This window comes from Anneissia japonica, unplaced genomic scaffold, assembly GCF_011630105.1.
Source record: "Anneissia japonica isolate Jap-2015-1 unplaced genomic scaffold, ASM1163010v1 scaffold3949_len364153_cov177, whole genome shotgun sequence".
Taxonomy (NCBI): Eukaryota; Metazoa; Echinodermata; class Crinoidea; order Comatulida; family Comatulidae; genus Anneissia; species Anneissia japonica.
Genome location: NW_022756197.1, coordinates 260,731 through 282,196, shown reverse-complemented (window position 1 = coordinate 282,196; position 21,466 = coordinate 260,731). Strand labels below are relative to the sequence as shown.

At 31.7% G+C, this 21,466-nt stretch overlaps 1 protein-coding gene across 7 annotated transcripts in view; it reads right to left on the bottom strand.

Annotated features, from left to right (window-relative positions):
* Positions 1 to 557: 557 nt before the first annotated feature.
* The window catches only part of LOC117124131 (nesprin-1-like), a 104,887-nt gene continuing 83,978 nt past the window's right edge, over positions 558 to 21,466 (bottom strand). For 3 of the 7 annotated variants that reach the window (XM_033270265.1, XM_033270266.1, XM_033270267.1), the window contains 13 exons: positions 15,572 to 15,759; positions 15,037 to 15,187; positions 13,656 to 13,976; positions 13,221 to 13,421; positions 11,314 to 11,370; positions 8,539 to 9,075; positions 8,007 to 8,103; positions 7,333 to 7,535; positions 6,328 to 6,378; positions 5,236 to 5,565; positions 4,607 to 4,825; positions 4,090 to 4,292; positions 558 to 3,184 (listed from right to left, as the gene is read on the bottom strand). In XM_033270265.1, the coding sequence (XP_033126156.1) occupies positions 2,977 to 3,184; positions 4,090 to 4,292; positions 4,607 to 4,825; positions 5,236 to 5,565; positions 6,328 to 6,378; positions 7,333 to 7,535; positions 8,007 to 8,103; positions 8,539 to 9,075; positions 11,314 to 11,370; positions 13,221 to 13,421; positions 13,656 to 13,976; positions 15,037 to 15,187; positions 15,572 to 15,759 (2,766 nt within the window). In that variant the 3' untranslated portion in view covers positions 558 to 2,976. Of the gene's footprint in view, positions 3,185 to 4,089; positions 4,293 to 4,606; positions 4,826 to 5,235; positions 5,566 to 6,327; positions 6,379 to 7,332; positions 7,536 to 8,006; positions 8,104 to 8,538; positions 9,076 to 11,313; positions 11,371 to 12,005; positions 12,103 to 13,220; positions 13,422 to 13,655; positions 13,977 to 15,036; positions 15,188 to 15,571; positions 15,760 to 21,466 lie in introns of those variants that run through there. The other 4 variants (XM_033270268.1, XM_033270269.1, XR_004447936.1 and 1 more) reach the window with 4 other exon arrangements.

Sequence of the window (21,466 nt, the reverse complement as noted above, 5' to 3'; positions counted from 1 at the left end):
TAAATACTGTCCGTATATTGTATATGATATTGAAGGAAGTTAGCCGTTAACACTGCTGAATAAATATAATATAAATCATCAAAGGTACATATACATACAGTGTTTAATAAGGCCGGAAATGAGCTATCCCGACTTCTGAGTGTCTTTTAATGACGTTTTAAGTTCTTCAAAATTCAACACTTTCCCAGTGTCTGTTAAATTTGGGCTAGTTGGGCTAAGCCTAATTTGTCTGATCTGCCAACCTATACCTAGGTAGTTAGCATGCCTTCTGTAAGCCAGGACCCATTAGTATTTTGCTACGTTTCTTCACAGAGGGGGTTCGTCCGAACCCCTTGAACCCCCTGGATCCGCCACTGGACCTGGCGAATCTAAACTTCAGTGACAATCGGGCAAAATGATCGTAAAATAGCATTTTGAATAGGCAAATTAATACTGGCCCTCTGCCCTAGCTGGCCGCAATACTGCTAGACACCCCAGTATTTAGGTCTTTATTTTTTATTGAATGTGATGACAATGACTAATTTAACAAAATAAGGAGATTACAGTAGAGGCTGAAATACAACTGTTGAGTCACTCATTTATTAAAACACAGCAAATTACATTTCAGCACAATTATATTGCTTCAAAATATCATATAAAATTCATGGAAACAAAATCTCACACAAGTAACAACAAGTATCTTGAAAATTAAACTAAAAACCAAACAAAAATCAACACCCATGTTATAAGAAATCAATGAATTATATACGAAACCATTGTAATTTGCTGTTATCACAAAGAAGTGGTTAAAATATTATTAATGGTAGGCTGTGTATTAAATATATCTTTCATTACAGGCTGCCTAAATAATATATAAAAGATCCTTGTAAAGGTTCACAATCTTGTCAAAAAAATAAGTGGCATATGTATTTATACAAAACCAAATGTATCTATTAAAATCATTTTTATTTTTTGACATTAAATATCACAGTTTGTCTATAAAAAGATTAATATCATAGTACAGTATTTACATTATCTTACATAAGAAATACATTACATTTTTCTTAAAATAACTTTTTTTCTACATTTTGCAATCATTATTTTTGTACACATCAATACAATAATTTTACATATATTTTGTTTATGTAACTACTTGTTTACATTCTTCTCCAGAGACTAAAAATTTGTATGGTTACATTTGGCGTAGGAATCTTTGTCTTACATTATTATATAAATATAAGACAACTGAATTCAGGGATTAAGTAGTTCTGGCTACTATTCAAAATACACAATTTTCGCATACCATAATAATAAAAACAAATCGATAGCCAACCAACCCCAAGAGCAAAACATACATTATAATCTTATTATCTGATGAGCCAACGTAATTTCATTATGCTTACGAAATATAAAAAGATATACTATTTCATTTTGACGATTATCATGTACTCAATGGCATTACTGTTTATCAGAGGCTCCAACACTGGAAAATGTGGGTGGAAGGGAGTTTCATTTTGAAGACTTGTTTACCGTCCAGACTGCCAATTGCATTGAGTCAATAATTAACAAATAAATACATAACAATAGACAGTAATTGAAAATTGAAATAAACCTCTTCACGGAAGTAGCCGATCGGGTCCACTAACGATCTTGTATTGATTTTAAACAAAACTTGTGTTATTTTGAAATGGGCTGCGTGAGTGTGAGTTGATTTGTGTCAAAGTATTAGCTGACTAAGCAAATGCTCAACGATCATGCCAGAACAATCAGGTGTCTATCATCATAAGGGATATGAGTCAATGCATACCAACAAATAACCACAAAAAAAGGCATTGTGGGTAAGATAGTACTTTAAATGTCTTCCTCTCTCAGAATCTTCAACATCCAAAATATTTTAACACATAAATAAATTCAATAATAGCAATAGTGAAGAGATTCTTCATTATTATTATTATTTTTAGAATTTGTTTAAAAGTATGAATAGATACTGAATTGAAATATAACATTGAACATGTAGAATTCAGTTCTGTTTGTATGAATTTCAGCTTCATTACCTATATAATAATAATAATAATAATAATAATAATAATAATAATAATAATAATAATAGGATGCTAATTCATAAAAAAATAAATTATTGCAGACGCCAAGTAAATAAAAACTATTTGAGATTTTTCTTGAATAAAACTAAATCTACGGACTGTCGAACAGAAAAGGGCAATTCCACGAATGAAGCTTGGATCATCAATATATGTTCACCAATAAGAAAATTAACAATCATCGGTCCATGCAGGAAAATATTCATATAGATTATAATATCCAATTCCTTCCAACATGTTGGAATTATGTGTGTATCATTATCAACCTTGAATAATCTGCAATTGAGGGTTGTGTACTATAATTATCTATCAAGGTGCACACTCAAAAGTGAGTTATATTGGTACAATGCATAATTCATCTATTTTACAGATATATATATATATATATATATATATATATATATATAGTCTCTTGCATCTGTATGCTAAAAATATGCATTGATTATTTAGAATAAATTGAAATACTGTAATCTTAAAATTGTTACTATGCAAATACATAAAACTAATTAATTATCATATAGAAAATAATTTTGAATATTATCACTAGTATAAAATAGTTATTATTGTACATGATTCGTGGTTTCTGGAACTATTGGAAGTGGAAGATACAAATATCAGGGACGTTACAAGGGACAATTAATCATGTCTTCATCTTGTATAACATTGCAACTCCATATGGAGGGGCAAAAGGAGGTTTTGGATAAATCACCATTGAAACTTGTTTGCACCAAATTAATACTTATAAATTGAGGTACTAGGCATGGGTTATAAAGCATCATAAATAAATCAATCATCTCACGGGCTAATTGCTTTCCATGATAAAAATGAATCAATGAATCATTCTTTCAATGTATTGCACTTTTGCTGGCATATAAGCCATAACGCTCAAGGTTTTCATTTATGTCGGAGGGGGTCCATTGGTGTATGTAAGCATCGGTTGTAGTGATCGGGCAAAATTGTTCATAAACATACAACTGAAGTCTTCTTCCGTCATTGGAACGAGGCAAGCGACACCGAGTAACAGAATCATCAAGAGATGGAGTGGAAGAGCAGCACGGAATACACGGCCAAAGAATGCTGGGCGCTTTGCTGGACGGTCCGATGAACTTCATAAATATAAAAAAAAATTTAAAAAACCCCTTGAATTTATTATATGATTGAAAATAGTTTTAAAATAGTTTAAAATAATTTATTAATGTAATTTAGTCCATTTATATCAATAATTCCAGTTTTAAGAAAATAAATCTTAATAAAACTAATGTCATTAAATATACAGGTCATATTGTATTATAAAACTTAAATTAAAGATATCATTATCAATAATGCTGGTCATTTCTCCACGTATCACGTTTGGAATCTTCTGGCCATTTGATTGCAGTTTTCTGCTCAAGAGTGTATTGACCCTTTAGTAAAGTCTTTGGTCTCAATGGTTAGCATTTTAAGCCACATTGGTTTGACTCTAGGTCATCTTACTCATTTACAGTAATAATAATTTGATTAATGATTTGCAAATGCTATACTGTGCTACTAAAATTCTTAAACTTGCTGGCAAAATTGTAACAGTGTTATACAAACCTCTTTAAATAGCAAGAAAAAAAAAAGAGTTCCTGTTATAATTTTCCAAAATAATAACTTATTGGAATGTAAAATTCACTTATTTAAATACTTAAATATACATTTGATTGGTGGTATTATATATTTCAAAAGAAAGTCAAAATTTGGCCAATTACTATGGATGAGTAAGTTTTTATAAAGACATGTACTGTACTTAAAACCTTTTGATTACCTTTTGGTTGCTCTACAAACTAAGCTATAAGACAAGTCTTTCAAGATATGACATATTTGTCAAATTAATTCCTTGTGATAAATCACTTGGTTATAATACAAAATGTTATTCTATATTTTAACCATAAGCATTAAATGTAATTTCATTCAATTTTATTGAAGTGACTTGGTAGAAGGTTCGGTAGATTGGCATTACTACAATGGAACAATAGAAAGAGAAATATACCTTGGCTGTTCCATTGAAGGTATGGAACCTGTTGCTATAATACTGATACCATCCAGGTCATCATCATCATCATCAACTGCAGGAATATCCTGTCTTGGTGTACTACTGAGAATGTGTTCCGTCTCTGATGCGATGCCTTCGATGGAATCAATGCCATCGGGAATGTAGGAAGATGTGGAGCCACTTCGGCTTAAGTGAGGCGACTGCAGAGAAAATATATTATCTAGATTAAACTACTGTACTATAAAGTAAAATGATGGCGCCCTCTTTAGTTCACATTTGATATACAGTTGCCAAAGACTGTTCTAACAGGCATTCTTCTTAGCATGTCCATACTCAAGCTCGATATTGTGTTTCAGCCACAGTAACAATAACAATAATAATAACAATGCCTAGCCCTATTATTACATTCTGTAAGGTCTTTACTACAATTGTATTGACGAAAGAGATTAACAAAATTATTGTTCTCATCTTTATGTTAAATGTCAACAAATGAGAAGGGTGGAATGGAACCTACCTGGTTGATGTCAAAGTCTGTTGGATCAATCACTGTCTCCAGAAGCTCCAGGTTATCATGGCAAGTCTTGCGGAGATGGTTGATACTGGTAGCAATCACCTGAAGTTTCTCTCGTGTTTCTAGACATTCTTGCGAGTCAACATCAATGAGTAACTGGTCAGCCGTTTCTTTGAGGGTCATCACGCGTGGGTGTGTATCATCAAGTTCTTGTTTTAGTTTCTAAAAAAAAATCAATATTGACAAGTTATTTTTATTTGCATATATTTGCATGTGTTCATTGAACAAGCATAATTTGAAATTTGAATCAGGTTAGTCGAATGGCCGAGTGGTAAGGCAGTTGTGCCGCAACATACAACCATAACATCAGCACTGGTTTGAACGGCATGCTCGCCTACGGTTCTGGAAGTGGAACAAGTCTTCTCGCATAAAGACAATAAACCATATGACCCGATGGTTATAACTTAATTTTAAGACACTGAGACAATTTTTTATTTGCGCCTTGTAAGTTTAATTTCTTCAAAAGTTATGATACTTTGGCTTAGCTGTAAAGGTTGAACTTGGTGGTATTTGCAACAGAGCCATTGTACATAGTAAAGTGAACAAGCGGCATAGTGCTCTACTGTACATACTAGGAAGACCCTGTATTGCTTCTGCAAGACCAGAATATTTGCCATTAGATCAATAGGTTCATTCTCCAGTTCATACTCTTCACATTGCCTCAGCCACACCAGTAGATCATCAGTAGTCTGGTGGAACTCTTCACACTGAGTCACCGCCACCTGTAGCTCCTTCTGCCAGTCCGTGGCATGGCTACACATGCGCTCCCACCGTCGATTCATATATGTCAGCTGGTCTTTGAGGTCATTGGCCTCTGGGCTGTCCGACTGAGTAAACTGCTGGCTGCATAGATTGATGGACATGGCAATTGCTTTGCGAGAGTTCAAGCCCAGAATGAATTCCTAAATTAAGAAAAAGAAACAATAACCAATAATATTTACCTATTTCAAAACATATGGTGAAAAAAATCAGTCCATAAGAGGCTATTACCAAAAACACTATATAAGCTTTAGCTAATATAAAATAAATATAATATTAAGTTTTAATTTATTTTACAATAATACAATAGAAAATATCTAACAAATTGTTATTATCAATGAATTCATAAAAAACCAAACAATTTATTACAAGCAGTTTATATGTTACAGTTATAATAATAACTGGTTAGTACAACCATAGCCCAAAAATGTCGCAAACGTGCAATGTCTAGCAAACTTCAAACCAAAAGCAAACGAAAACAACCCAAAAACAAGAATCAAGCATAAGTAAATAACCAATCCATTATTCATGAGCATAATATGAAAAAAATATTAATAAATAATAAATAACAATAACAATGATAATATTTGTAATAAATATAACAGTATATAAATAAAAATTGTCTTAGTAATAACAGTTGTTATCAACATTATTATTATGTGTTTAATGCACAAACAATGTGAATGTTTTTGTACAATGATGATTTATAATGATTTGAACAATTTAATTTTTGAATAGACTATTAGCTTTATCTGCGTACAATTAGCTAGCTGAAATTTTATATTCAAGATTTCTAATAGAAAAGAAAATAGGAGAACAAGAAATATAAACATCATATGGACCACACTCAACTAAACAAACATCTCCAAATATAATTCTTTTTGTTGGAAAAACAAAAGTCATACCGATTCATTATCAAATCTTTCTCTGATACAATCGAAAAGATTAGTAAACATCTGAAATTGGAATGTGTTTATAAATCAGAATTAAACAAATTTTACCTTTATTAAATAAATACAGACATTTATTTAAGCAAGCCATTCTCCTCATATTTGTTAATATTTGAATTACGAATTATTATTATTATTTGAATATTTTATGTTACAAGTTATTAGATGCATGAATAATATGTGAGGTCTCACCATGAAATGAGACGTATCGTTGGTAAAATCATATTGAGATATTTACCTAAATAGGTCAAAGGCAAAAATTTTACAAAATTTTTATTTTAATGTTTTTGAAATACTTGATACTTATATTTTATATTGCGTACTTTTTAAGTGAATTTTCTTACTGAAACAGTGTTCTCTGCGCATATTCTGTAATTCTAGTACTATTATTTGTACAGGCTAGTTTATCTTTGAGGCCAATTTTCTCAAAACCTGGTTCTCATACAACTAAACTTTAAAGCTAACATCTCTGGATCTATTTATCCTAGGGAAGCCATTCAAGCTTATAATGTGATTCACCAAAATATAATATAAACTCATTTTTTGATTTTCTAACGATGAGACTCATTTTGCAGTGAGACCTCACATATTGCTGCTATATTTTATTGGCATAAATAATTAAATTATGTGGTAATAAATTTAGGGATTAATGTAGTAGAAAGTCTTTAATGCAACAGATTTGGTTTGATCTGTGGCCAACTGAATGATAACATCTTATTTCATTTCATGAATATCGGGTTTACAGAACTAAAACTCAAAAGCCATCTGAAACTGGTTCACTAAACAATCTAACATCATGTGCCATAAAAGTGCTAAAGATTTTTATAATTCAAAAAACCAGACAATGTGGTGTGTAAACTCATGCAAGTGTTATAATCATCTGCATTATATCAAGCTTAAATTGCAAATGAAAAATGACTTCATGCTTATCAGCATAGTGTTATATCTAAATATACCTACCCTATATTTCTTAATGGTATCTTCCAAATCCTCTACATCTCCTGATTGGCTTTGGTTTGCAATGATTATCTCAGCTTCGTCTAACCAGCCATTCAAGTTATTCAAATCATTCTTAAATTGCTGCCACTGTTGGTAGATTTGTGCCAAATAGGCTTCTTTGTCCAGCACCTTTGCTTGCATATCTTCCCATCTATTGAGTATTGCTGTAAAATAGTAAAATAACCATTTACAGAATTACAACCAATAAATATGAGACATGTAAATGAATGCTAAATAACAATGACCACATATTAAAAAAAACAAGCGGAGAGTGAGTTAGGTGGCTAATCTCATGTTTGTTTTCTTTTATTTCAAATGTTAAAAAATTCATAAAAAATATAACTATCATTAAGAGTAATCCATTTGTTCCATCATTTTCAATCACAGGATTACAAAACATATTCACTAAGTTGATAGGGTCAAAAGTGTATGTATTCTTTATGAAAATGAAAATATGATAATTTCAGAATTACAAAAATCATTATTTTATTATGTACTATTTTGGGGGAGGGGTCAGAGGAAAGATTACTTTTTTTACCTTTTAATACAAATGGATATAAAAGAATAAAATAAAAATAGAATTTCAAGATGTAACATATTTCATAGCAACACATAGAAATGAGCATACCACTTACCTTTTACTTGTTGATTGAGTTGAGGGTTATCTTGAACCCTGTTGCCTCGACGTTTAACAGTTGATACACATGCTTTACAATCCATTACTAGTACATCCTGAAATTTCATAAAATATTAATATTGTTAATACCTCATGTATACACTAAAAAATGTTTTTTTGCTAAATTTAAAACAGTGTGTTTATGTAAGTTGCTTGATCTGTTTATTCTATATTTTTGATGTTTCATTTTCTTTTTTTTTTTTATGATGAAAAACTTAGGCATATTTTGTTGCAGGATGGACCACATAGAAATAATAATAATCATAAAAACAAATTTACATATATTGAATAATTTACCCATTAATACACCTAGGTTTTAAGAACAAGATTGTTACGTAAGCTTTGACGACACAGTGTTCAACAAATGTTGAAACTGTGTCATAGTGGTTACAGAGAGGAAATGGTTTTTATCATACTGTATTTTCAAACAAATGTACATTCAATAAATTAAAAAAATAATACATACGGTGTACATAAAAAACAAAACTTACAAATTGTTCTTTTTCAGTTTCAATTTCTGGTCCAGAAGGGGTCGGTACCGATAATAATTCGTCCATCTCTTCCATTTTCTGTGTGCATTCCTTCAGTGCCCTCTTGAGTTGTGAAATATCCATATCTTGTTGACGAGCCTTCCATTTTTCTCCTCCTGGCTCTATCCCCTCTAATTGTGAAGCATTGCATGTCACATACATGTCCCAGTCCATAGAGGCCATGCTACCTGGTGTGTCACGACCTGATCGATGCTCCCGTGAGGGTGAATGGCTACGACAAACAGGCTTCTGCTCGGTTGTTGGGGAAATCATCTTATTGAGTTCATTCTCCGAGCTGCTTGCCCGGCTTGAGCGTAATGACGGAAATGGAGATGTACGTGCTGATAACATTTCCATTGAGGAATCCCTGTGACTGCTCCGAAGGGAGCGTGTAATACTTTCCTGTGATTGGTTGCTATGGTGACTATGTCTGTCCGGACTACTTTCCCTTGATTCCCCTGTTTCATACTCGGAGGATTCTGCACCATCATTATCAATCTAAAAAAAAAACCAAATTAATACAAATTAAGACAATGTAAAACATACATTTAATGAAAGAAAATAAACATGCCAAATAATTTGAATATGCATTGTGTATCAATGTGACTACTGAAAACAAGTTTTGCTTATCAATATAGTCTATTTAAAAGTATATTTTTTTTATATATTTTTGCAAATCTATACACAAATTAAACATATAATACCATCTATGTAATACATAATTCCAGGCAAAGTTAAAGAACATATAATACTGTATATTATATAATATAAGGCAGTACCATTAAACAAATAATCCAGTGTGTAAAGTGTTCAAAATGTAATAAAAAAAAAAGTGACATTTCATATTGGTTGACGTGGCAACAAGACAAAAGGAAAATGAAGGTAAATATAAAGCAATGAAATCAAAATATAAATTAAAGAATAATGATGTTGACAACATAGTAATGAAGTTTCTTCATGTACTAAAACTATTAAAGATAAATTGTTATGAATCTATGATTAACAGGAACAAAATCTGAGTGACGGTAGGGAACTGGGGAAAGTGGACTATGTAAGGAAAATACAAACTGGGGAAAAGCATTGGTGAAGAAATTGGGTTAAGTAGCTGGGTAAAATATTGGGTGAAAAATAGCTTGGTTAAAGCACTAGGTAAAAACGTGTAACTGAGTTAATATAAGTAAATGGCTAAAGGTAACTGGGTTAAGAAACTGGGTAAATTTAACAACATTCTAAAAACTACATCTTATCTACTTAATTATGCAAAAATGTATAATTAGTAGTATGTACACCACATGTTTACACTATTGCATGCATGTCATTGATGAATTTGATTAATGAAGGACAGATGAGTACGCAACATCAAACAATTATCAAATCACAATCTTGCTTATTATATGGTAATGCATGTTGCAGTCAGCAACAAGGAAAGGGTGGGTGCATACTATACTCTATTTATAAACATGATAGACATGCCTTCAGATGCCTGTGGATAGGAGATAGGTACAATGACCATTCACAGGGATAATGGAGTGATGGTCTCAAGAATAGCATCAATATCACAAATGTTACCCTTTAGATATAATTTAAACAGAATTTTATTTGCATTTAATACACAGAAATAAAAAATTATGGTGTAAAAAGAATCTTTTAATATACACAAACCATGAAGTTAAAGTAATTAATTACAGCTACCACTAATATGTTTACCTACGGTGTGCCAACTGTACCATCTATTTTGCTGTGCAAACTAAATTTATTGATTTATTGCAATACTGCATATATTAAAAATTATGCCAAAAACTAAAATTGTGTTGCATTGCCTCACTAACTCAAAATCTTGAAAATCTGTAGGGTTGGTGCTTTGTTAAGCAAAAAATATGTTGGCTTGTTTTTCAAACTTTCAATCTTTAATTAACCAATTTGATACACTGTCACCATGGATTTTATTCTTATGAATTACAATGTTATTGTTAATGTAAGTACATTAGGATTATTTTTTTGTGTATCGTATCCTGGGAACATAAGGATAACAGTTGGTTTTCAACTGAGTTGTTAACCCAGGTTAAACAAGAAATAAATAAAATAAATAAATAAATAAAATCCTCATGGTTACCAAAATGTATGGGGTGATTGAATACCTAGTATCAAGAGTTGCTGTGCCTGAGCAACACAAAAATGTTACTCGATTATTTTGCCAAACTAAAGCTACGTTCACAGCTTGTTGCTGATTGGTTCAAGAAAAAAAAAACGTACGATTTCAGGATACAAATGGCTCTCAGATCCTGGGCCCAGATAAAGAATCCGGATTTAAAATCGTACAAATTTGATGTGAACGGTCCTATTCTTTACAACTGAACCCGTTTTTCACGATTTTTTCTCCAGATTTCGAACCGGAATCCGGGCTTGATGTGAACGTACCTTAAGTCTCAAACTAAGGTATGTCATGTGTAGGCTATCAATATCACTGCTAATTTGTGTAATAATATTAAAATGCAATTCCAAAGATTCCAGTATGTTCTCTCTTGTAGGTAGACCGTAAGTGACAACAAAATACATAAAAACCTTAATTATAACAAAGTTAACAAATAAATTGACAAGGAATGTGGAGACAAAACACAATTCTAATTGGAACTACATACCAAATATACAACACAAAATGGGTACATATGGGGAACAGACTGTGTAAAAATGAAGAAAATAATAAAACATCTAAAAGATGCTGTGGAATAATCTTACCAGACCCCCAATTGGTAAAGTCAGACTGCTAAATGTTAACAGTTCACAATATGTACCCTTTGAAACCAGAATCAAAGTAAATATTTTATGTATTGTATTGAAAAAACTTTTCACAAATAAAACACTAACACTAAACACATTCCACCCCAACCAAAACTATAAGCAATTATATTTTCATAACATTTCTACATAATCTCTCATAATTTCAAAATACAAATTTCAAAATATTATTCAATAAATGCAAACTCTGAATAAAAATAATGTAAACTTTAAAAAATATTGCAGAGCTTATGTTGGTGTTCTAAGAAATTTCTGAAATAGCTGTAGAGTATACTGTTTTAAGCAAGTTAGTTTTCAAAATTATGAAGTCAAAAACACTGCCATTTTGAAAACAGTGACATACAATTATAACAACATAAAGTGTGATAGATATATATACAGTATCTGAATCTGAAATGTAATGAGTAATTTAAACATTGTTTATGATTGAGTTTTGGGTTAGCAAAGCAGCACAACAAACAATCATGAAATTATCAGAAACTGATGGAGATTTTAAAACCTATAGAGAAAAGTGTGTAAGAAATAAATCACAGCTGTGAAAGCCATGGCAAATGTGATGAAAGGAACACAATAGAGAGAGAGAAAGAGAGTTGGTGGAGAAGTGATTGGAATAAGCGCACACCACGGCCTACCTCTGGAGGAACTTAACAAGTAGTTCATTTTGTGTTACATGCTATCTGGATTCATGGATAAGCCAAGTCTTAGCCTACCGGCCCGACCTGCTTGATTCTGTAATATAGGGGAATCATCGGGGTTAATAAAAAAAATCCACCAGGTTTCCAAGCAAAGCAACAAAATATACTTGTAATTAGTAAACACATTTTCATCAGTAAGTAGCAAAATATAAACAAAAATCTTGAAACCAGTATTACATTATCAGTACTGTAAGAATAAGTATCTATTCCATTACAAGATGAACAATTTGAATTTGTTTATATAGCTTTGCCATTTATTTATTAAAGCAATTTTGAAAAATGCTAATTTGAAGTGTCTGTAAAATTTCCAGTTTTAATCCTTTTTAAAAGGATGTCCTGAATAATTCTGCACTCAGCCTTGTGTGTGTGCTGGAATTAAGCCCTCGGCAAGGTCTATAACAATGTGTTGATTGTAAAGGTCTGCTTATCTGTAGATTATCTCTTGTACTACTGTTACTGTGTCAAGTACCTGCTCCTCAGGGCAAACAGTTGGATAGTGTTACCATTATGAAGAATGAAAAGTTGACAAATCTATGAAATTGTAGTTCTTCAAGAATCTTTGATAATAAAAAAAGGGAGGGGCAGAGGGTGAGAGGATAGAGGCCTGTGTATGAGAGAAAAATAATCAATATTGAAACTTAAATGTCCAAAAACAATATTGAACTTTTAATTCAAATTAATGTAAAAACAAATGAAATTAAATATATACTATATATATAGGATTGAACATGCTTTGTAGTTTGGTTAAACACAGCAGATTTCCTGGCAAACCTTCTATAACCCTTGTGAAAAACTGACTGAGGAGATTTTTTTATGTATGATACTGTAGTTCTGATGAAGTGTTGTGTGCTCACAAGTTTTAATAACTAGTGCAATAGATCATGCATGACCAATGTTGTGAGAAATGTTAAGTTGCAGTATCTACCAAGAGTCACTAATGATCCCTTCACCGGAAGGATCACCCCAATTTTCACTGGATCAACCTCTTTAATATTATTAAATTAAATAAACAAAAATCTCAAAAGTATTTCTCAAAATTTATCAGTAAATCCAGCTTGGCTTTAGTCTGAAGGCTGTCTCTTATACACATCTTATATACCAAAGCTGAATAAAAATATGAAAGTCAAAAATCAAAATATAAATTAAACAAACCTGTGCCATGGAAATCCGTTGAAGTTTGCGTTGAAATCTGTCGACACGAGAAAATACTTCCTCGCAATATCGGTGGAGTTCATCTAACGATTCTTGGATTATGACCGCATCGTTAGGGTCACATCGTTGCATTAATATTTGTGCACTTGAATTAATGTCATCAATTCTACTTTGGTTCAAGTCTATTTCATGTTGGAATGCCTAAAAATAAGTGCATATAATCATATATTAACTTTCTAATTCAAAACAATACAATACTAAAATTTTTTCATACTGTTCATTGTTTATAAATTAAAATAGGTGCTGTGCAATGGGAACTGTGCTTCAAATCAAAAGACAAAGGCTTCAGTTTGAGTTTTGACAAAATTTGTAAATAGTGTTGAGGACAAAAATTATATTCCGATATTGACCCTTCCTCAGGTACAATGTTCTTACCTTTATTTGTTTAACTTTAATTGAAGTATCAGATTCTGAGAAATGTTCAACATTTGTTAGTTGCAGATCTATCTCTGTTAACCAAACTAATAATCCTTCCCTCGTATTCTCGTACTCTTCTCTTTCTGACTGCATGTATTTCAGTCGCCTCAGTATACTACTGCAGCGACGGGCTAAGCTGTCCCAGCGATTGTTTGCATCATGTACCCTGGTCTTAAGTTGGTCAGTACTGTCTGTTCGGCCTTCTCGTGCAAGGCGTCGGTATTGTTTGTTTATTATTTCCAGCTGGGCTAAATTCTCATGAATCTTTCGTTGAAATCCCTGCAAAAGAAAAAAAATACTAAAATTTGAGTCTTTTTAGTTATTTTGAAAAAAAAAGCTTTTGCAGTCATTCAATGTTAATTCATCTATTACAAGACATTTCAGATTTCTTTAACCTAAATCTACTCTGCACCTTCTCAGATTTTAAAACAAGCACCTTCTTGAGCAAAGCAGACTGACATATTATATGAACATTCAAAGACAAACACTCACTTGTGCCATCCCAACACTATATTGGGATGCCATAAATAGTTTTCTTATTTATTGTCTTTAAACTTTTACTCTTACAAATATTCAAGATTAAAGATTCGCTTTTATTTGTCCACAGTAGAAAAATAGGGCAAGCGCTTTTTATGACAACAAGATAAAAAATGTGGTATATAAATTATTGATTAATGAGAGTAATCCTATTACATGCACTCTGGGAAATGCCACCAACATAGTGCCACTGAACATCGTATTCTGCCGTGGATATTAGTGCTTTATAAATCCCTGCTGATTGATTAATTGAATTTTAAGTGTAGTTTTGGATTTGTGTTTCAGGAGCATTAGAATAATGAATACAATACTTTGCCAGGTTGAGTAATTGTTGAGATACTTTATGGTTAAAATTTGAAGAGTGGTGTAAATGTGGGTAAACATTTAAAATAAACCTATGATATTTTGTAGTAAGTCTTAAGTTGTTGCAAACATGAATATGCATTGTGAGGAGCTTCTTATAATCCATAGGGTTTGCTAATGGTTGTATTATGTATGAGGAATATTCCATTACTGAACACTAGTATACTGTCTTATCCTGGTGAGTATTCACACGATAGCTTTCAGCCTTATAGCCACATGGCCTGTAGACTATATACTATCTGGTTCCAAGTTCAAACTGTTTGCGTTTTGTACTTTTATGTCGAAAAATAAAACATAGATAACAACCAGACCACTATAGCACAGGCTTTAGTCTGAAGGAGTTGGCCAATGAAACTTTACAGGTAAATTGTTATCTACGTTTTATGGTTCAACATAAAAGAAAAAAACTCGAACACGGTAAAACTTATTATATATTCACCTCAAATTTTTTAATCTCATCTCGTATGGCACTGAACTGCGTAGCAGCTGTGTCTGGATAAGAAACTGCTTTTTCAGTTTTTACAAGCCACTCTTCAAACCGTTTGTAATCTTCCATGAACTTCTGCCAAAGCCTCCACGTTTCTTCAATTCTGTTTAAAAAAAACCACAAACTTGCTTATATACTGATAAACAAACAAGAATTTATGTTTATATAATTTCCATAATTCAAGATGACATAATTTTCCCATTCAACAACTAGCCTTCCCCCACCTCAAAAATAAAATAACAAGTGTTTGCCAGTGTCACAGATTGAAAAAAAAACTGCTACATACTTAGGCCTGGCGAACACTGTACTGGAGTCAGCAACGTTAATTGTGAATTCATGACAATGCCGATGAATTGTCTTAAACAAGGATCTGTACAGACTGCCAAAAATACATTGTAAGCAACTAGTGTTGCATCGGACAAAATGTTCACACAAATTCATAGGTTGACGGTCGGCACCATACTAATGATAACACTGATACTCTTACCTCATTTTTTTCTCCATTGAAAGAGTACAGATATTGCGCCATCTTTGGTCCAAACTACGTGTGGCCGCTTGGATGGCCTCACAGTCTGCATCGGTAGAGCATGCATCGCAATCATGGAGCAACATTTCGCAGAGGCTCAAAACTGACCCAACACCAGTACTATGTTTCTCAATGTCCTTCTGAATCTCCTGTGAATGATAAAGGGCAAAGGTCAGGTCAAAGTGTTATCTAAACACAACCCTTAACATGATCATCATTATCATAAAACAAACGAACAACATTGTTCTTTTGTTTGTTTGTTCATTTTATATTGTTAATAAATGTATTAAACTCTTTTCCTCGCATCTCATTCATGTTTGGTGTTCTGAAAAGAAGTGTATTGCAGGGATAGGCATAAAAATGGGACGAAGGGCCAAAGTATATTTTTGATAACACCAAGGGCTGCACCTAATTTTCTTTTAGAACTACAGGTAGAGTACATACATGGTGTACTGCAAGCATTATTTTTTTCCTGTTAATTGTTACATTATAAATTCAATAAATAACAATAAAATAGAGTAGAGGAGAGGAGTACAATACTAAAGTAAAATCACCAACTCCCTGCATAAAACACCATCCCACATTATACTCTATGTTTAACAGTGAACACAGGCCTAGGTCCATTTATAATTTTATTTTTTAAATAATATTATGGATACATGATTAACAGTCCTAGCGAGTTATATCTGCCGACTGTATTACGATAACCACAGAGAGGTGCGCAACTCTTGTACTCTAGGCTAAATGAAAAAAGCATTCACAACAAACGTCCATGCTAGGTCGCCTGTAAGAGCTGGAGCCTCCCAACAGTACAGTACTAGGAAACATAGCGTTGGGCTATACCTGATCGTAAGTAATAAGCGTTCACCGTCCTAGTATCTGGGCCCGATTCCATGTCAAACTGTTGATAGTTAAAATATTGACACTCTAGATTTACTGTTTGATTGGTATTTTAAAATACTGTAGCATATAGACGTTATTGTCACAATGTAGGCCTAGTCCCCATTTACTATTTCTGCTTAACATTTAGGTGGTATGATACAACAGCGATCGCCATGAGAACACCATGAACCTATTAATAAATAGGTCCATGAGAACATGATGCAGGAAGTATTAGATCATGGACCTATTAATAAGGTCCATATGATTAGATCGTGTCGTTTACACAATAGCGAGCATGCGCAAAGCAATTGGGTCATCGTAATTAGTTGTAAATTGTTTATTAATTATATGATAAGAGCGCAAGTTATAACCTTTCGATGTTCGGCATGAGATGTTTTCATGTAATTTACTGTTATTATCATAAAACAAATTAACAACATTGTTCTTTTGTTTAATGAGTAAACATTAAAAAAATTTTCATTTCAAAGAGCTGGATATTTAGAGGTCAGATTGTAACCATTAAAAACGACCAAAAGTTAGGTGAACCTTTGAGATTGGTAATGAAAGTACTATAGTACAAGGCTAATTAATGCAAATATCAAAAGCTTGGATTTAATCAGAAAGAAAATATACAATCAACAATTGTATAATGATAATATGGTTGGTTGGTAAAATTAAGGTAGATTGTTCTAATGAAAAAAGGCTTATTTAAAAACAATAATATGTTTGGTAAATTATACTGTAGTGCCATATAAACATATATCTCTGAGTGCTGTTAATAGACTACTGTACATACAGTAGTAACATGAAAACAATACAATTATGGTATGTTTCTTAAATATTATGTTAAATTTAATTAAATTTGGTAAAAGGGAGTTTCATTGTGTCATCGTTATATCTTTGAACACCACAATATGTAATGCATTAAATTATTAACCTATTCAAAGATCCTGAATTAATTAAATCCAGGTTTAATATTATTGGGTTTCAGGATGTGAACATCACCAGGTATCACAGCCTAAGTTTTATCAGATCTCAACAGGCAACCTCGTAATTACATGTAAAAATAGAACAAAAATCTGTGATGGAAGCAACCTGTTAGAACATGGCCAGAACACAACTATTAAGTAACATTTTCCTTTTGAGTAGGCCTATATGATATACTATAAAGTAAGTTTATTATTACATCTTTTCATTTTTTGCAGTACTAAAGCCAGCTGTAGATTAAAAATAAACTTTTGTCAATTGATGAGACTTTGCTTATTTATAAAAAGAAACAATTTTTGTGGAAACCAAAAAAAAAAAAAAGAAAAAAAAAAGAAACAATGCACAAAAGTCAATGAAACATAACAATTGAAATACCTGTAGGGTATGAATGAAAATGTCAGACTGTGGCTTTCATGACAGATACAAATTTTACTCTATCAGAAAATTAGGTTGTTTTTTTTATAAGAAACCTGTGCACGTTAGAGAGAGACATCCGATCATTTATTGTATCTTAATATTACAATTGTTGACTGGTATGATTATTAAATTAGTAGATTTTTTTTTTACATTTTTGCACTTCATCAAGACAAACATCTAAGATAGTATTAACATTTTTTTCAACAAATAAAACTCATTTTGAAATTCATTTTTTTTATATGAAAAAGAATGGATGCTTAATAGCACACTTACTGTAGGTTTAACCATAAGAATAATTACAGCTTATTGAGAGTCATAATCACAAGAAGCATCTGTATGTAGTAAAAACTTAATAATACTCTGTGAAATCCAACATTTAATTTTAGAGTTTGTTTTCACTATGCGAGTATAAAATTTAGAAATTTATTATTTTATATGTTAAAAACTTTATAGCACACTTAGATTGACCATTAAAATAACTGCTTAATGAGGGTTCACAAGAAGCATACTTAATATTACTAACATGGTATAGTACTAATGAAAGGTACCAAAGGTAACAGTCTGCAGTAAAATGCTAATATACACTGTGAAATCCAACACTGAATTTTTAGAATAAGTATAATGAGATCACATTAGGCTTGGGTGGACTGTTACAAACAAAGGATTAAATAACAATCCTCCAAAGGGGACACTAAAATGTGCCATGCTTCATACATACAAACAACGTAAACCTAAAAAAGTTTATCACCCAACAAATTCTCAAATCAGACATGGCAATCTATATAGCCTACAGTACAGATATTTATTTAACTGTTTTCCAGGGTAAACTCAGTACCTAATTGGGTCTAGCACCTAGTCCTAGACCCTCATTACTGTACTTACAATTCTGGATAGTATTAGTAGTACCTAACGATTTATTAATTACTACACTTGTTTTTTTATAAGAGCCAGTAAAATTTTGTCCATGCTCAGTGTTCTTATTTTTTTGCCGAATGCAGACTCAAAATGTTCTTACTTTGTTCTGAATTTACATACTTTTCAAACATAGACAATTATTATTGTAAATGAACATTTTAAACATTTAATAGTATTTTAACAACCATCACTTTTATACTGAATTGAAAACTGTAGTTTAGCAGCTAATAAACTGGCTCAAAATCAAAACAAGTTAAAAACTTTCATCCTATAACAAAACAATTCTAATAAAAAATTCCAGAAATATGGCATTAAAAGCAAGATCTTTGTATCAGGGAAAAATATAAGAATAATAAAATACAGAACAATCTTTAAAAAAAACTTTAATGTATTTACTATTTAAGAACTTTTAAAAAAAGTTTACCGGTATCCAAAAAAAATAACCATAAAAGTTTAATCTACTTACATAATCACTGATGTTAAGCGCACGTCTTAACAGGGAAGTCATAATTTATTATAGCATTATATTATATATTCCAGTGTGTAAATGACAGTACAGTGGTTACAGTATATAATACTGATGCTCTTCACTCAAGCACAAGTTTGTATCTATTCAAGAGAAAAGCAGCAGACAGTCAGGTCCCACCATGGTCCCACTAACAAAAACTTAGGCATGCCAATTAACCCAGAATACCTTTGCCTTTGTTATTGCTAAATCACTTTGGAACGCTTCATTTGAATATGGGTAGAACTGAATAATTTCCATGATGCATGAATAAACTTATCTGTAGTGTTTCTGAATCACATTTAAATAATTTTACTTACTTGAGCACACAGATAACATAAAAGTTAAGAGATACAAAAGAAAGTGATAAAACAAACAAATATTAAGAGAAGAAAAAAGTTGATAAACTGACTCATCATTTTGGTATGGAAGCAACCAGTTTAAATTTGACCCTGGATTTATAAGCTTCTAAAAGAGGCCTGAAGTTATTGACCTCCAACAGTATAGTAAAAGATTACCAGCAGAATACCAGGTGCATTTAAAATTGAATGATAATTGACTTTAAATCAACATGATGTTATCATTGTACTAATGTGATAATGAACATAATGTACTTAAATCAGTATCTACTTCTTCCTCCATTAACTAACCATTTATGTTGAACACATTACTGTACAATGCAATTGTCATTCATTATATTTTAATTTACATATATTTAAGCATATTTATTACATATTTATTTCTGTACATCTATTTTATTAGTTTAGGTATGGATCTTGATTCGCATTAGAGCGAATATTTATTTCCATGCCCAATATGGCAAGTTCCCCATGCATCTGTAATGTCAGATATGTCGTAGTGAAACAGATCACTAAGAATCATTAGTATGTTTTGTAAAAGTCTTAAAAGTGGCTATTTAAGTTTATCTTGTATAATGTAAGGGGGTCCCAAGTTGGAAGAATCTACATCCAGAATATCGGTTTAAATGAGCTTTCTTAACACATCTAAATCAGGCCCGTAGCCAGTGGGGTTTAGGGGTTCGGGCAAGCCCCCTTTTTCAGCAAACCCCCTTAGCCAAAAAAACAAACCCCCATTTCCCAAACAATGCAATTTATTACAAAATGGGAGCATTTTTTGCACTGTTTATTTGTTGCGATCGATAAAGTCTGATCGTATAAATCAAAACAAAAGCTGCAACCACCAAGACTTCATAATGAATATTAATGAGGGGTTTGTTGCCTAGGTTATTTGACCAATAGCGTGCTCCGGAGATTTATTTTATTACAGTATTAGCATAATAATTATAGGCCTATGTCTATTTTTTTCTCAATATTTCTCATTTAAACAAGATACAGCTTACATTGTTTATTTTCGCTGTGCAAGTATATTTACATAAACTGGTTATGTAACTTGTAAATATAACATTTTTTCCTTGCACTAATTGTATATATTTCCAATGGAACTTAACATTTTATTATTTTAGTAAAAAAGTAAAATGTAGGGCTGTCAGTTCCTATTGTTTCTTCATTTCTGCAATAAATAAGATATTATTTGCAATATTTCTCTTTTAAGCAAAGACCTTTACAGTACATTAGTTAATTTTACATACTGTACCTCCATATTTTAATATTTAATGTTATTTAGCAATCTCATAAGGTGCAAGGTCTGTGTTTAGTACAGTCACCTAGTGGGTATTGCTAATTGTATGCAATATTTTTAGAGATAACATTTCATAGTAGCATTAAAGTGTTTTTAACATTGGTTTCTAATAAAAAAAAAAAGTTAAACATTTACATTCTAAATCCTGTATTGGAAAAAAGTAGTCTTCTGTCAAATTTTTTAAAATTGTGTAAGAAAAGTATTTAAATATACATGAACATACATTTAAATGACATGTACAGTACATGCTTTTAAAATCGTATAAATGCTCTGGCTTGTTGACAAGGGTTTTTGAGGGGAATTTATTCCAGGTAGGCGTTTGTTTTTTGGGTGTAAAATGGATATGCATTTTCTTCTTATTACCCCTTAATTTCATGGTAAATGTGGAACTACTCAAACACATAATTACCATCAAAATATGTTATTGCATGATTGATCCAAAGCAGGATAGAAAAAATGTAATTAATTAAATGTGTTGAGAATGATGTTGC